Below are 15,651 nucleotides of genomic sequence, written 5' to 3' on the forward strand. Positions count from 1 at the left end.
AAGGGCTGTGCCCACAAACGCTTAGCCCATAGAGTGGCCTCTGGTGTCATGCCCTATACCCACAGCTGCATACTGTGTGCAGCAGGCTCTGGGTGCATGTGTTTTGCATACAGGGTGTGATCAAATGCTGCACCCACTGTCCACATGCCACTGCGCACAGACAATTCAGAGTTTGGCGGTACATGAAGTGCCAAACCGTGGGTGGTGTAGCGGTATTCTGAATTTGGCTGTTTGGGAATTTGGCACCATTGGACCGCCGCAACTGCCAGGGATCTGTGATGCTTCTGCAGTGGCGCGGCAGTCTGGGCCAGCAATGTGCTGGTGGTGCCGCTGCTGCACCTCCAAGCATATTCTGAGTTTCCTAATCGCCACAGTATTCATGGCAGTGAGCCTGCCATGGAAACTGTAGAGGTGAGGAAACTAAGAGAGCCCTAAAGGGACTCCTGGTGCCTCAGGGCCATGTTGATGCATGCAGGAAAGCACATGGTGTGCCCCCATTGCAGTGCCTTTCTAAGGCTCACTGCCTAGGACCGCCAAAGCACTGCCAACCAGACCAGGAGAAAACTCCTAATCTGGCGGCCACTGTGGCAGCAGTCGCTAGCGTGGCGGCCCAATGCCACACCGCCAAAGTCGTAATCCGGCCCAAAGTCTGTGTGCAATGTGTTCTTTTGACACAGCGCCCCACACTTCAACCAATGCATGCTGCATATGGTCAAAGCAATGCACAGAGTTCTGGGCCCTGCGGCCAGGGCAGGGCATTGTTAGAAAATACAATAAAAGAAAGGTTAGCAAATTTTGATATGATGATCCAAGAGTTTCTAACAAATTCTTGTGATTCATTCACACACCACTCATGTTGCTCGCACTGCATGTATTAGAAAACACTAGGTATATTCTGCTTCTATTACCCGAGAACTTCATGTTACAGCGCATCCTCTACTTCTAAAACTAGTTCTTATAAAACGCCGTTCACCTGCTGTTGACTTGGATGTTGTTGTAAAGTTGACTCGGATGCTCTGCTGGCAAATGCTTCTGTATTCTGGAAGCCCCAAAGGAATAGAAACAATGGTTCCCACACCTACCCAGCTAGGGGAGTCATCACATAAAGCATATTGCGTCTGCCAGAGAGGAACAAAACTTCACACTGTGAACTCCGGATGAGCCTTCAACAAGGTCCCATTTTTCTACTCGTCATGGTCATATCCCCACCCTCACTTCCACATTGGCATACATTGGTAAAGAATCGTATTAATGAGGAGTAATGTTTTCCTGATCAGAAAGAGTCAGACTAAAAATCTCCCAAAAGATCTCGATGTAGGCCAAAGAAGCCACTTACCACTTAAGTAGACATAAATATCAAATCTCGATTCCAGCATCAGTGCAACTGCACTTTAGATATCTTGCAACGTGAGTTGAAGGCATGGAGCATTGGACTGTTACTCTGCCCTCATTGACCAAATTAGATATAAATTCAAAATTGCCTGCAGAATGAGTGCAAAATACTTGGTTCTGTTGCTTGCACACCCAACTGCACTTTAGATTACTTATTCACAATTTTGTCGCAGATCAAAAACCTCCTTCAGGTAAGATGGACTCTGGGGCAGTAATAGGTGGTTAAGCACAACACGAGGGGTAGAGCTATGGACCCGCTATTCTGCACTCACTGCCCAAGTCGGCAATAAGTGCAAACCTCCTGCCAGAGTTGTATGAGAGTGACACATGTCGGCTGGAAGGCCGAAAGGACGTTGGTCAGGAATGCTACTCAGTAGACCAGAAGCCTGTTTCTTGAACTTTACTCTTTGGAAGGTAGCCACATTTTACGATTTGTGTAAAAGGCATACTGAGCAGACTTAAACTTTTTAAAAGTTGCAATTTAATCAAACACAATCTTGTACTCACTCAGTGTTATATGCAAAACATATTTCACAGTCCTGTTCTTCCTCTAGTATGTCATTCTTTCAATATTGCAAAGTTACTTATTCAGCATCTGCTAAACTGCAAGGCCATGCATTAGTGGCTCATACATCCACTAAAGCTGATCTATGTCTGTGGCGTTATGTCACCCCGATACTAATCAGACAGTTTGTGTTCTGGCATACATGATGGTTGATCCTGCAGCCTCGCCTCCTGTAGTTATGATTAATAAGGTCAGTCTTTTCCAGACCAGCAGAAGCTCCTTCATAGCAGGTATCCATCCAAGCTGTGGGCTGCCCTCTTGAGTTAGAAATGACTTAAACCGCCCTGACTGGATAATAACTTTTCCCATGGGTAAAGATGGTTTCGACTTTAAGTGCATAGTTCCTCCCTTAGTATGATACTGGACTCCCATTGCTCCAAGGAAGGCACGCCTGATGAATGACACGTTGGGAGGTGTAGCCTCTCAGATTGTGACCTTGTACTTGTCATATGGACACGTCCCAATCTGGAGGCATATTGGTCAATTATTTGGAGGACATAGCACAGCTTGGGTGAGCTATCCATTGTCCCACTGGGTATACTTGCTGTGATACACAATACTGTAGACATAGTACAAAATCACCAAGCCTCAAATACAGTGTCTGTGAAGAAGATTAGCCACTACCATAGTGCACCTTTCCAGACATCGGCGATCACCTTGCATAAGCGGACTGGGTAACCAAAATGTATTGGATGGCAACACATTAAAAAATAATCTGTTGGCTCCAAGAGCAAATGGGGTTATTCCTTAAGATATGGTCCCCATTTATGGAAAAAAATAACAAAAGAATTGGCTTGCACTAGCCCCTGTACACCTGCATGGTCTTCCCCCCTCTGCAACTACAATCCCTTTATCGAACCCAACATCTTTAACATAATTTGGCTACCCATGTACAGATGACTGTCTTGATGATAAATCCCCATGTCAGTAGCTGTAGTGGACACATGTGCTAACTACCATTCTTATGTGAGTTTAGAATGTATCTGTTTGTATCTTGTATATTATTCATTTACTCTGAAGTCCTTATGTAATGTAACTGGTTTTACCTTCGGGTAAAGTTTGCGCTATATAAAAACGCATAATAAATAAGTGCAAAGGTTGCTGCTTTAAACCTGCCATCTCATAAACTTGATCACCAAGGCGATCTTTCACATATACTCGCTTAATATATGACAGCTGCTGTAAATTAACTGAATACTTTTATTCACAGACTTAAAAAGGTGACAGATTTACAAGTTAGAACTCGTGAGTGTTCTATTTTTATTGATAAAGTGGTCTCTTTTCCACACCTTTTACGTTCACTAGTTGGGGAGGAAAAAAGTTAGGATTTTAGATATTGACACAAATCATAGCTTTTCTGCTATCTATGCTGCTTGTCATCATACTGTGGAAGACCAGCACCCCAGCACGATCAAGCAAAAAACATAACATGCTTTATTCTTTAATGGAATTGTGTGTTTTGCTGAAATTCATTGGCCGCCTAAATATTCAAATACTTCGGTATGTTTCCCAGAGAAGATTTGCTCTCGGACCATACAGCCAGTTTGCAGCTAAAGTACAGAAGACTTCTCCGTAACAGATGCACAAATAAACCATTTGTATCAGTGCTGTCTGAAACGAAAAGGAAAAAGTTAAGAAAACTGCAAACTACATTAAAGACATGATGAATGACTAGGGCAAACACCTCAAGGGGAGGCAACTCGTTGTTTAAAGTCGCTTTTAAGTTCCAACCACGTTGGAAAGCCAGCAGCTCAAGTGAGTTTCAAATGGCATCTCCTCATTAAGAGCACCACAGGGATTTCAGGGGGATTTGGCTAACTCTCCTTCCAAATTGATGGCCACCACAACCAGCAAATGTCAAGTTAATTGCTCTTTTAAACATTGAAGCAAAATTCTTCACAATTCTTCTTCTAAAGGAATTAGAAGGGTGGCTTTTCATTAAGAACATGATCCGGTTTAGTCAGACTGGTTCTCAGTAGAGGACGGGTACTTCATATAGCATCTTGGCTGTGTTATTTCTAATTGAAGAGGACTTACTCCAGAAATTGCCACTTCACTTTTGCTCTAGAAACTCTCCGCAATACTGCACAGAGTAGATAAGCGGTCGCTTTGGTCAAGTTATATGTTTGAGGGATCCTGCTATCTGGTAAGAGCAATGCAACTTCTTTGAGAGCGCCTTGAGACCCTTCCGGGTTAGTAGCGCGCTATACAAATGCTATGATTGATTAATTTATTGATTGATTGAGAACACAAAGTTGTGTTTAATTGTGGGTACGGGTTCTCACATGTCTAAAAATTTTTAAATAATCATCGCAAGCTAGGCAGTGTTTCAGCCCTGCTATTATTTATTGCTAAACTTTTTAGATGGTACCATCACAAACTCCCCTAAATATGCCTTAAAACCAAAATTGGGGGGCGTGGCCAAGATGGTGGTAAGATAGGACGTGCTTCCCTGTCCCTCCAGCGCCGCCTGACATAAGCCTTGTTATATGTCCCCCAATGATGCCCATCCGCGCTGGACAGCGAACGTGGAGGTGCCTGCTGCTATCCTAGCACCGGCGTTGGGCTTATCTGCGAGATCTATGTTTGCTTTTGGACTCTGCCTGGGCTGTCTGTCCCCGGCCTTGCTGCGGCCCGGCGTGCCTAGCGGAGCGCTGCTGTGGATCTTCACGTCACGGTGTCCCCGGCTACATGGAGAGGTAGCCTGAGGCGATCTCAGGGCAGCGATATGGCCGGATGAGTGGGGGCACGAACAGCAGCGATTGCAGGCGAGTGATTGGAGCGGGGTCCGCGCAGCGGCTGCCATTTTGCTGAGCTGGAGGATGCAGCCTGGCTGCGGCGCGCTGGATCCCTGAAAGCGGAGGAGCTCTGCTGTGACTAACCGAAGCAGGCTTCTACACGAGCGTGGTTGTGAGCGGACCCCCAGTGAGCTCCTGAATACACCCGCGCCATTGCTGATCGGGGCCGAGGTGTCTGGGGCCCAGGAGTGCTGAGGGGAGGAGCGGAGGGGTGGCAGACTGGCGCCCGACATCTGGCTGCATGGTTCGGTCCGTGTGTCGGCGGACAGCGTGGCATCGATGGCGGCAACGAGTGGGCCCTGCTTGGTAGGCGGTTTTGAGCTAAGCGGATCCCCCCCCCCAACCCTCTTGCTGAATGCGGGGCCTGGTGCTGTGGAAGGCTCTTGCCCGCCGTGGGGCTTGTGGTGCTCAGTGGTGGGGCCTGGAAGCAGAGGAATAGCTTGGGCCCTTGAACTGTTTGCGAGGGGCTGGGCCCAGCTATAGAGACTGCGATGCGTGTTCTCCCTGTGGTGGCCTCCCTGGGAGGCGGTAGCGGGAGGGGGTGCCCCTCTACTGTGCGACTGCTTTGAGGCCTTTGTGTGGAGCTAGGGGCCTTGTGGACTTAGCTGTTGGGAGCGGTAAGCCTGCCCTCGGCTCTCTGCCTCTGCCCTTGTCAGTGACTGCGCGACCCGGTGTGGTCGCTAATCCTGCGCAGTTGTCCAGGAGAGGCCTGGCCGCCCCGCTGGGGGCTTCACTGTGAGCTTTGCTGGGAGGAGGCCGGTGGCGGAGGGCCGTCACCTGGCTTCAAGTTGTGTGACTCGGTCTGCATGTCGGCGGATGGTGCGGTGGTGCGGCAGTGATAGCGGTAGTGGGGGGGTCCTGTTTCTTCCATCTGAAGGGCGATTCCTGACTCTGAGAGTCCCCCCTCCTCCTGCAGACCTCACAGGGTTGTACTCCCTGTGATGGACCTGGGATCGGCGGAGCAACGGACGACCTAGACTGGCTAGTAGAGGCCTGAATCAGCTGTAGCCAGCTCGCACGGTGTTCTTCTGGTTGTGAGGTGCGGGGGAGCGGGAACGAGCATGGGGTTTCCCCCTTCTTTTTTTCTGTGTTCCACCTTTTGAGACCTGGGCACCGGTCTTCCCTTGCTAGGCAGATTATTCACGAGTGGCTGCAGGCTTGCGGTTCGCTGCCCAGGCCCCACGACCTGGGCCCGCCACATTTAAGCTTGAACTGTATTGCTTCACGGAGTTCGACATTGCCCGCCCTCTTTCTTACGCTCCAGCCCGGCTTGCCCTGCGGGGATTTTTCTCCTGGCCATCTCTGACAACTCTTCCTGCTGCATTGCCCTGGTTGCGCTCGGCCGCGCCGCCGGCCGCGCATAGACCCCCTGCCTTTGTCGCCATTTCTTCCTCCAGGGCTGGAAAGGAGAAACCCTTGAAAGATCTCTTGCAAAAATCATCGAGCCACTCTGCTTCTCAGTCAGAATCCAAAGCGCCGCAACTCGACGACGATGTTACGCCGGCAACCAAAGTTTTTATGGTCGAACTGTTCACGGCCATAAGGGAGGACATTATGGAGCTTCACTCCCAGCTTTCTTCAGATCTCCGAGGAGTTCGGCGTGATGTGGATGCCATAGGAGAGGGGGTGGCGACTTTGGAGGAGCACGACTTAGGAAGAGAAGACTATCTCCACCAGCTCCAGCAGGATGTGATTGGCCTTACGGAATAGAATCTTGATCTCGAGGCCCACGCTGAGGACTTAGAAAACTGCTCCAGGCGTAATGACATCAGAATTCGGGCGGTTCCTTGGAAAGGAGAAGGCGACAACCTCCGTGCTTACGTCTGCGACCTCTTTCGTCAGATCTTGGGTGAGAACGAGGATCAGGAAATCCAGATGGATTGGGTTCACCGTGTAGGTCTACCACGTGGTGCTAAAGCTCCCCCGCCAGACATACCTGTCTGTGTCCACGATTTCCAACTTAAGGAGCAAATCCTACGTAAAACCTGAGATCTCAACCCTGTGCAATTCCGGGGTCATCAGCCCACACTTTACCAAGACCTGGCGGCCTCCACGCTGGTCAAGCGGAGGGACTTTAAGCCCATTACTACTCATCTCTGTGAACAAGGTATCCCCTACTCGTGGGGCCACCCATTTCGGCTCCTCTTCAAGCGGCACGGCAAACTCCTACAGATTCGCTCTTCGGAGGCCGCTTATAATGTATTGGAGTTAGAGTATCCCCCCCCCCCACCCCCCCCACCCCCCAAACCCCCACTTACCTGAGAACAGCGGGTCTCCTTCGCGGCGGCGCAGGCGTTCTACCAAGGTGCAGCGGGTTGGGAGATCAGCCCCTGCCTCAAACCTGGACACGTCCAATAGAATGCTGGAGAGAGAGGCGGCCCTTACATCAGTAGCACAGGTGACGGATAATGCAGCTGTCCCTTAAACTTCAAAAGTTTGGCATCCAGTTGGGCTTATTTTTCGGCGCCGGAGAAGGGTGCAGTCTGGTGAGGAACAGTGTCATCATTCCCCTTTATACGGTGGGTTTGCTCTGTACCCAGTACATGACTCGATTTGGGATGGCGCCATATCCCCCTAAACGTGTGATTTTTAAGACAGACTGTTGTCACTACCTTAGACTCTCAGGTTTCCTCCTTTCTTATGGTTGCTGTATTATATGTTCCGGAAATGGGTTTTACAGGATTTTTTGGAGTTGTTTTTGGGGCTCCACATCAGTTCTCAGGCAGACATGGCAGGTACCCGGTCCATGGGAATTGACTCACACTGGTCCTTGTGATGTTGGATCTGGGCAGCTTGATATCTTTTTGCTCCTCCCTTAGATTTTATGGGTAGGGATTTGAAAATTGTAAGCTTGAATGTCAGAGGGCTAAACAACCCGGTTAAATGCTCTGCAATACTTTCTCTCTTAGAAAACGCTTAGGGTGATGTATGTCTGCTACAGGAAACCCACCTGTTATCCAAAAATACAAAGCGGATGAAGGATGAACGATTTCCGCTGCAGCTGTGGTCCTCCGGTCCGGCTAAGAAAAATGAGGTTGCAATCCTTTTTAGCGCGCGCTCACATTGCAAGGTACTTTTAACTGTGGTAGATATCAAAGGCAGGTTTTTGGCTGTCCGCATACAATGGGGGGACACACAAATGACGGTAGGGTCTTTATATGCCCCGAACGAACAACAAGACCCCTTCCTGCGCCTAGGCCTCTCTGAAGTTCTTGCCTCTCCAGACGCGGCGCTTTTAGTGGGAGGGGACCTGAATGTGGTGATGGACCCAGGGATGGATAGATCAGAGCAGCGAACACCTCAGACAGGAGCACTGTCGCAGGGAGGGAAGTAATTGTTGATTGTGGATTGAGCAATATGTGGCGCACTCAGCATCCTAATGTGCTAGATTACACTTACTACTCCGCAGTGCACAAAACCTATGCACGCTTAGATCACTTTTTGGCCACCCTTTCTCTCCTCTCACACTTACACGCAGCAGATATCACTCCCTGTTCCCTGTCGGACCATGCCCTCATCTCAGTGTTGCTCACATCCCATGACAGGCGTTCACCAATGCAGGGCTGGCGCCTCCGTGATTCCCTTCTGCACTCGAAGGAGGTCACTACTCTAATTCGGAATACTATAGTAAAATACCTCGCAGACAACGACCCAGAGTGCACTCCTCTTGCGTCGGTATGGGAAGCATTGAAATTAGTAGTGCGGGGTAAATTCATCGTGATCGCAGCTTACTTTGCGCGGTTATGCAAAGAAAAGCTTGCAGAATTGGAGAGGGAGGTGGGAGCCCTAGAAGCAGTGCACAAGCGGACCTGGATCCCCGAGAGCCTGGAGGGAACTGGAAACGCGACGGCGCATGCTGAAACACATAGACTTGGACAGGGCAGAGCATGCCCTCCTGCGCCTAAGCCATTAGTTTTACCTCAGCAGAGACAAGGAAGGAAAGATGTTGGCACATAGGCTACGGGCGCGAACGCAGTTGTCAGCTATCCAATCCATCCGGGATCTAAAAGCGGTAGAGCATAACAATGACACTCTTTTTGTCGACACCTTTCGCCAGTTCTATCAATGCCTTTACACGGGAGGGATACTTGCCCGCAGGGCACGGAGGAGTATTTAAATGTTTGCGATATTACTCCTCTGTTTAAATCATCGGCTTACACTTTGGATGCCGCCATTCGAATAGAAGAGGTCATCTCAGCGATAGCACGATTGGAAGTGGCCAAATCGCCGGGTCCGGACTGCTTCTCAGCACTGTTTTATAAAACCTTTTGCGTGGAGCTGGCTCCCTTTTTAACAAGACTTTGTAATTCCTCAATGTCTGAGGCAGCAATTGCCGTTATTCCTAAACCTGGAAAGAATCCTAAAGAATGCGGGTCGTACCGGCCAATTTCACTCCTTAACATCGATGCTAAGCTCTTCGCGAGCATATTGGCAGCGCGACTTAGCACCTTGATGGTTGGCCTTATTGAACCGGACCAGTCCGGCTTTATTCCGGTGCGGCAAGGAGGGGACAATACCAAGCGACTCCTTCACCTTATAGATTTGATACACAGCGCTCGCACTCAGGCCCTTTTGCTTTCAATCGACACGGATAAGGCCTTTGACCGCGTTGAGGGGAGTATTTATTTGCAATCTTACGTGCCTTTTGATTCGGGGATAACTTTGTCCGATGGGTCCAGTGTCTCTATGCAGCCCCCATAGTGGCGATGAGAGTGAACGGGTGTAAATCAGCCCTCTCTCCCATCTCCAGAGGTATGCGGCAGGGGTGTCCCTTGACCCCGCTGCTCTTTGCGCTCTAAATGGAGCCTTTTGCCCAACGCATTCGATTGAACCCTGACATTATAGGTATCAAATTTTGCGCTGACGCACACAAAATTAGTATGTATGCGGACAATGTCATTCTGTCGGTTACACAACCCCATTCTACATTGCGGCACCTGTCGAGAGAGCTTCTTGCTTTTGGAAGTGTTGAAGTGTTTAAAGTTAACTTTTCGAAATCAAAAATTCTCAACATCTCTATTCTTGAAGTTGAGGTCCGGGACCTGAAACAGGATTTCGCCTGCCAATGGGTGCACACTGACATTACGTATCTGAGCGTTCGGCTGACCTCGTCTATCGCTAAAACAACTTCCCTCAATTATAAATTACTGGTGTATCAAACAACCAAGGCATTGTCTGATTGGTCCCGCCTCCACCTAGCGTGGTATGGTAGATTAGCGGCGGTGAAAATGACTGTGCTCCCACGTATCCTTTACATGTTTCAGATGCTCCCTGTGAGTCCACCTCCAGGCACCCTTCGGAAATTGCAGGGGCTCCTTAACAAATTTTTGTGGGATAATAAAAAACTGTGGCTAGCATCATCACTGGTCACCTCGCCGAAAGCCAGTGGCGGGATGGGCTTCCCGCTAGTGGGAGCTAATTACCAAGCATCTTGTCTCCACTACATCACGGAATGGAACAGGCCCTTGTCCAGAAAACACTGGAACTTTATGGACCAAACAGTGGCTGGCTGTAATATTTGGCGCAAACTCTGGCTTCCGCGCAAGCACAGAGCGTGGGGCTTATACTCCTCTCAGATTACTTCGCCAACTCTTAAGGCTTGGGATCAGCTAGCACGCCAGAGAGGCTGGACTACGTTCCCCTCTCCTATGATCCCTATTGTGGACAACCCCGACTTCCCGCCTGGTTGCGTGTCCCCAGTCTTCCACCGTTGGAGAGAGAAGGGTTGTAAAAGGGTAGGCTCTCTTTTTTATTTAGATGGCTTGATCCCCTTCCCTCAACTGTGTAAGGATTATCATGACTTGCCAGAATCGGATGCTTTCCATTACTCACAGCTTGCGCACTGGGTGACCCAACCCTCCAATTTCGCTCTTATGTCCTGTCCCTTGACTACCTTTGAAAAGTGGCTGGTCTGTAAAAAGGATGACCGTAGACTTATATCTGAGCTTTACGCCATGATCATTGCATGCCCCAAGAAGCAACGCACAAAGGCGCAGATCTGTTGGGAGACTGAATTAGGGATGCCTTTAACGCAAAAAGAATGGGAGCACGTCTTTTACCGGGCACACCACACTGCTTCCAACTCTGCGGACGCGGAATCTGCCTATAAAGTAGTCACTTACTAGTACTATACCCCAGCGCGCATCAAATCATGGGATGGAGCTAAATCAGACCTCTGCTGGCGGGGGTGTGGTTTTACTGGCACCTTGGTACATTTACTGTGGCACTGCCCGAAACTAGTGCGGTATTGGGCAACGGTTCTCGATGACCTTGACACTGCATTTCAGATTACATTCCCACGAGCACCTGTACACACGTTATTGGGATTTCCCCATCCTAAATCCTTCCCTTTACGGTGGCTGAGGGGTAAGCAGATAGCGCTAGCGTTGCTTGCGGCGAGGCAGGTATTACTAGCGCATTGGGGATCCTCTACAACCCCAGATGCTCGAGATTGGATTCAGAGGCTTTGGCACCTCTTGGCGATGGAGCGCCTCTCGCTCAGCATTGATGGGAAGGGTTCAGAATATGAGAAACTATGGGCCCCATTCTTGCAACTCCTTACAAAAGACATGAGGGAATTTATGTGCCCAGAATACCTGCAAATCTTACAACTTATTCCCCTGGAACCACCAGGGGCCACCAAAACTTAATCTGATTGATACTAGCCTGGGACCGGCTGTTAGGGAGAGGTAGGACTGGTGGTTAAGAACTGATGCGGAGAAGGGTCGGGGTGGGGAATGCTAGGGGTGAAGGGGGGTTTAGTTGTTTGTCTATTTCTTTGTTTCTTTTGTTCTACAAAAATGGTATCTTAGCCAGGTGCCTTATCTTTGCGTGGTGGTCTGAATGTTATCGCGGGGTGGCCCTCTGGGATGTAGACCTAAACCCTGTGTATTGATCATAAGATTACGCTCTGCCGGCGTCTTGATGTAGGCAGCTAAGCTGTGTATAATGATTATCTTTTACCACGCAATATAGCATGATTGATTCTAAAACCAAAATTGGCCTTGCAGTGTGCAGCCAATATTGTGCTCTGCTCTGATGGATCCATTTTGCAAAGACTTCTCACTGTTGTGGATGCGTACTTTTAGTTCCACAAGATGTGAATCTAAGCAAAACCAAAGAAATTGTTTATTAGGAAGATTCTAAGGCTACGCATTTGCATTTAAATGGGGAAAGCCTTGGAGAAGGTGCCTAGTTATACATCTTCTGGTGTCACGCTTGAGAAAAATTTATAAAATCGAAAGTCGCTTGCTTTTGCCTTGCGCTCAGTGACAAACTGTCAAACCATTGTTTGCAATCACTCCTCAAGGAAAGCCAAATTAATTCCATCTTATTTCTTAGCAGAAATTATCCGAGGCACTTTATCTAGTTTTCAAGACATTTCCCAGTGTGACACATACAGAACTCTTCTGCTCAAACTCTCAAGAATTTCTTCACCACCACTAAGATTAGTGTTTAACTTGTACAAGCAATCCAGAGCTTTGGAGGCACCTTACATGAAACGATGCTACTACCACCTCTGGTCGGCTGAAGACGGCACCTGAAATGGTTAGTGTGGAATCAAGCATGTGTAGGGAAAAGTCATTTGAGAAGCCTTTGGAAGAAATAGTCCAATGTAGCTCTTGAATCATTACATGTTCTTGAGCTGTGGGAAGGTGGTCGTGCTCCTGCTCAGTTCATTTGGCACATTAAATGGCAGGTCAAGTTGATTTCACATAAGGAAGTCAAGTAGGCACTCATGAAAAGAGCACATGCCTGCTAATTCTGATGTCAGTTCTGGCAATTCGCATTTATATGCTGCCTTTTCTCTGTTTTTAAATACATTAATTGCTTCAGTTTTGCTTGGCATCTTGCCGACTTTAGATGTACTACAAAATAAAAAAAGTTTTCAAGCTGCCACAAAATGCTGATTATGTGCATATAAAATAAAATCGTTGGCTCATGTCCAAATGTGTTGCTACTTTGCAGGAAATGGTTAAAACCAATGTTTACTTGTTTTAACACCCGTACCAGTCGCCACACGCTTATTTTTTGTCTGGAAGGCTCGAATCCACAAATGTCGGTTCGTTTTACTACTTTTTTGAAGCCTTGGATTGTGAACCCAGAACAGAGGAGGCTTATACAGTTTAAGATCTACTTTGCACTATTTTAAAACTTTTGGTAATGTGAAACGTGCATTTCTAAATTCTTCAGGTTGATTCAGAGCACCGCTGCTCATGTATAGGCTTTTTAGTGTAAACAACTGCACGATTGTGGTTCCACTGTGAATAATTTGTTTTTAAACTTTTGAATTCAGACCAGGGTTGCTGGCATCAATGTATGCTGATGCTGATGCTGATGTGGTTAATCTCCCTTTGATACTTGTGCGCTTTTTAGGCAGTCGAAATGAGGTGCATTACTTGATACAAATGTTTTGTGTTGGATTGTGATCGTTTTAATTAATTGCACAATAAAACAAGTTGGATTAAACTGTTCCTCCTGTACTCGGCCCTGGAAACTGCACACTCCTTCCTGAAAGAGGTTGCAACTTTTAAAACCAGTGGGAAAACTCTGCATTGCATGTAATATATATGGGCTTAAAAGCAAGGTTTAAGGAAGTTATGTATTAATCCGGGCAAAAAGAGGGGTCCGTGAACTTCCTAGAAAATACTTATTTTGTGCAAGGTGAAAGCCGCGTGGCTTCTGTTGGATTTAAAAACTACAAAAAAATTAAGTTGTGTTCAAAGAAAACTGTTTTGATATTTCCTTGTCCATGGAAAGTTTCCCAAATCAAGGGTCCTATTCAGAACGTTCCATTTAACTACCAGTTTTAGGAAAGTCCCAGAAGCTCTGAGAGCCTTTATTTTGCACACAAAGACGTTTTTCATAAGGAACTAGGCAATGCCTTCAACTAAGAAGACCTGTAGAGTATCCAGAAAGCATGGAGTGTTGCAATGCATGCAGCATGCACCATATACAAGGAGAACTAAGGATCACTTCAGCACTTCTGGTATGCAGAGTATCTGATGGCGAGTTCCTGTCTAGGATATTATTATGAACTTTGGAAATAAAGCTATGGCCTGTTTCTGTGGTAGAGGGAGGTGCTGTGCCACATCCTGTTCCAGAAGTTTTTCTTTATAAGGAACTTGAAAAAAATGACAGTGGGTACAAGGACATTGCAATCTACTGGTATATGGAGCAAATGTCTTATTTGTCACCTGGAGTCCAACCAAAAAAATATGCAGAACATATTAAGGATTGGAACTCAAGTTTGTTTTCGGTAGGCAATAAATTTAGCTTTTTAGCTTTTTTACTCTTTTATTATATTGTGGATATTTTCCATCCATATGTATTCTAAAGCACTCATGCATCCCTACGTTTATTACCTTCTTATTTTTCTAGATATTTTATATCTCCATCTTGCCCCAAAATACAAGGAATCCGCTTTGGATGGAGCTGCATAAAGCAGATTCTGACGCATGGGGCTGGATCGTGATGACAGCCCATTGCGGTTGGGCCCGGGGCGTAGTCTGGTGTGGTGATATCCTGTGCAAAGTTGCACACTTCCAAACCAGAATAAATGGAACTATGGGGGCAGGACGGTTGACACTTTGTGCTGCTGAATGATACACTTAGCTCCCGAGATTGCACTGTACAATGGCAAATGCAGGCTACTTCAAATTCTGGCGGCATAGTTCTGGGTTCGCGGCATAGCTGGAAGGTACGCCATGCCCCAAATACACTCTTCATATGGTGGAAGAAGATGCATAGTGAGTTGTTTCTATATCATAAAATGAACTCAAAACATTTAGTTTAGAGAAAGTTATGGTTCTTTATTCAGAAATCAAAAGTAAAAAAAAAAAAAAAAAGTTCGTTTCCTTCAGCTTCATTTAAATAAACCATAAATCTACCTTATTCCACTGCTCATAAACTTACATGTCACAATTAACATCCCCAACCTTGCTAGGGACACCACATTTAATAATTTTACGTCGTTCCACAATATAAATAGTTACAACTTCATCACCACTGACACCTGTGATGGCATAATGAAGCCAGTCCAGGACACTGCAGCTAACAAAGTATTAGGCTCAACCTTTGGGTTTGCACAGGGGCTAAACAGAAGTCTGCAAAGGCCTGGGTGGAATTTCTGCAGATGCGCTCTTACAGTAATAATAATAATAGTAATCCACATTTGTAAAGCGCGAACAATCACCCGTAAGGGTCTCCAGGCGCTGGGGGCCATCAGGAAGATTAAGCAAGCCATTGCCCAGAGTCACATGGTGCTGGGCTAATCTGCTGCTAGCGCTGGGGATCGAACCGTGATCCCCAGATTCCAGCGTCAGTCGCCCTGGCCGCGGCGCCACACCTCTCCCATGTGCCAGTGAGGATTGAACTACCTGAAAGGAGGGAGAGTTGGAAACGAGCAAGAGAGCAACGTTCCGGGCACTGAGCTGGGTGAAGGGGGAATCGAGCGCTGCGGATCTGGCGTGGTAGGGGTAAAAGGAAAAATCGTCGTACTGAAAGGGAAGGAAGGAGGGAGGGAGGGAGGGAGGGAGAGAGACGGCCAGTGTTGGTGGTGGTGAAGAGCCATCCAGGTAGGGCTAGGTGGAGTTTCATGTTAATACTACCCTTAGTGTGCTGGCCTTGTTCAGTGTGGAGAAATTGTATGTTGGAAGCTGTTTTACCACAGTATTTGGACACTGCTCAGGAAGCTTGCACTGTATCTTGTCTTATAACTGATGATGTATGGCACATTGCTAGTAATGCCATTCTTTCATTGGTGATGTTTTTCCTTTTCTGTTTATAGCGGAGCCAGTAGGGAGGAGACGAGAGCTGCTTCATGTAGAGGTGAGTAGAGAAGGGGCTTCCTGTAACATTGATGGGCTTGTTCTGCTTTTAGTTAAACATTTTTTA

The 15,651-nt window shown here is 47.4% G+C and overlaps 1 protein-coding gene across 4 annotated transcripts in view; it reads left to right on the top strand.

Annotated features, from left to right (window-relative positions):
• The window catches only part of ULK3 (unc-51 like kinase 3), a 296,553-nt gene that overhangs the window by 194,171 nt on the left and 86,731 nt on the right, over positions 1-15,651 (top strand). For all 4 annotated transcript variants that reach the window (XR_013609866.1, XM_078685126.1, XM_078685127.1 and 1 more), the window contains exon 13: positions 15,545-15,585. Coding sequence is in view for 3 of the 4 variants with exons in the window: in XM_078685126.1 (XP_078541252.1) it covers positions 15,545-15,585 (41 nt within the window). In the remaining variant the exon portion in view is untranslated. The remainder of the gene's footprint in view (positions 1-15,544; positions 15,586-15,651) is intronic.

This window comes from Lissotriton helveticus, chromosome 3_2, assembly GCF_964261635.1.
Source record: "Lissotriton helveticus chromosome 3_2, aLisHel1.1, whole genome shotgun sequence".
Lineage (NCBI taxonomy): Eukaryota > Metazoa > Chordata > Amphibia > Caudata > Salamandridae > Lissotriton > Lissotriton helveticus.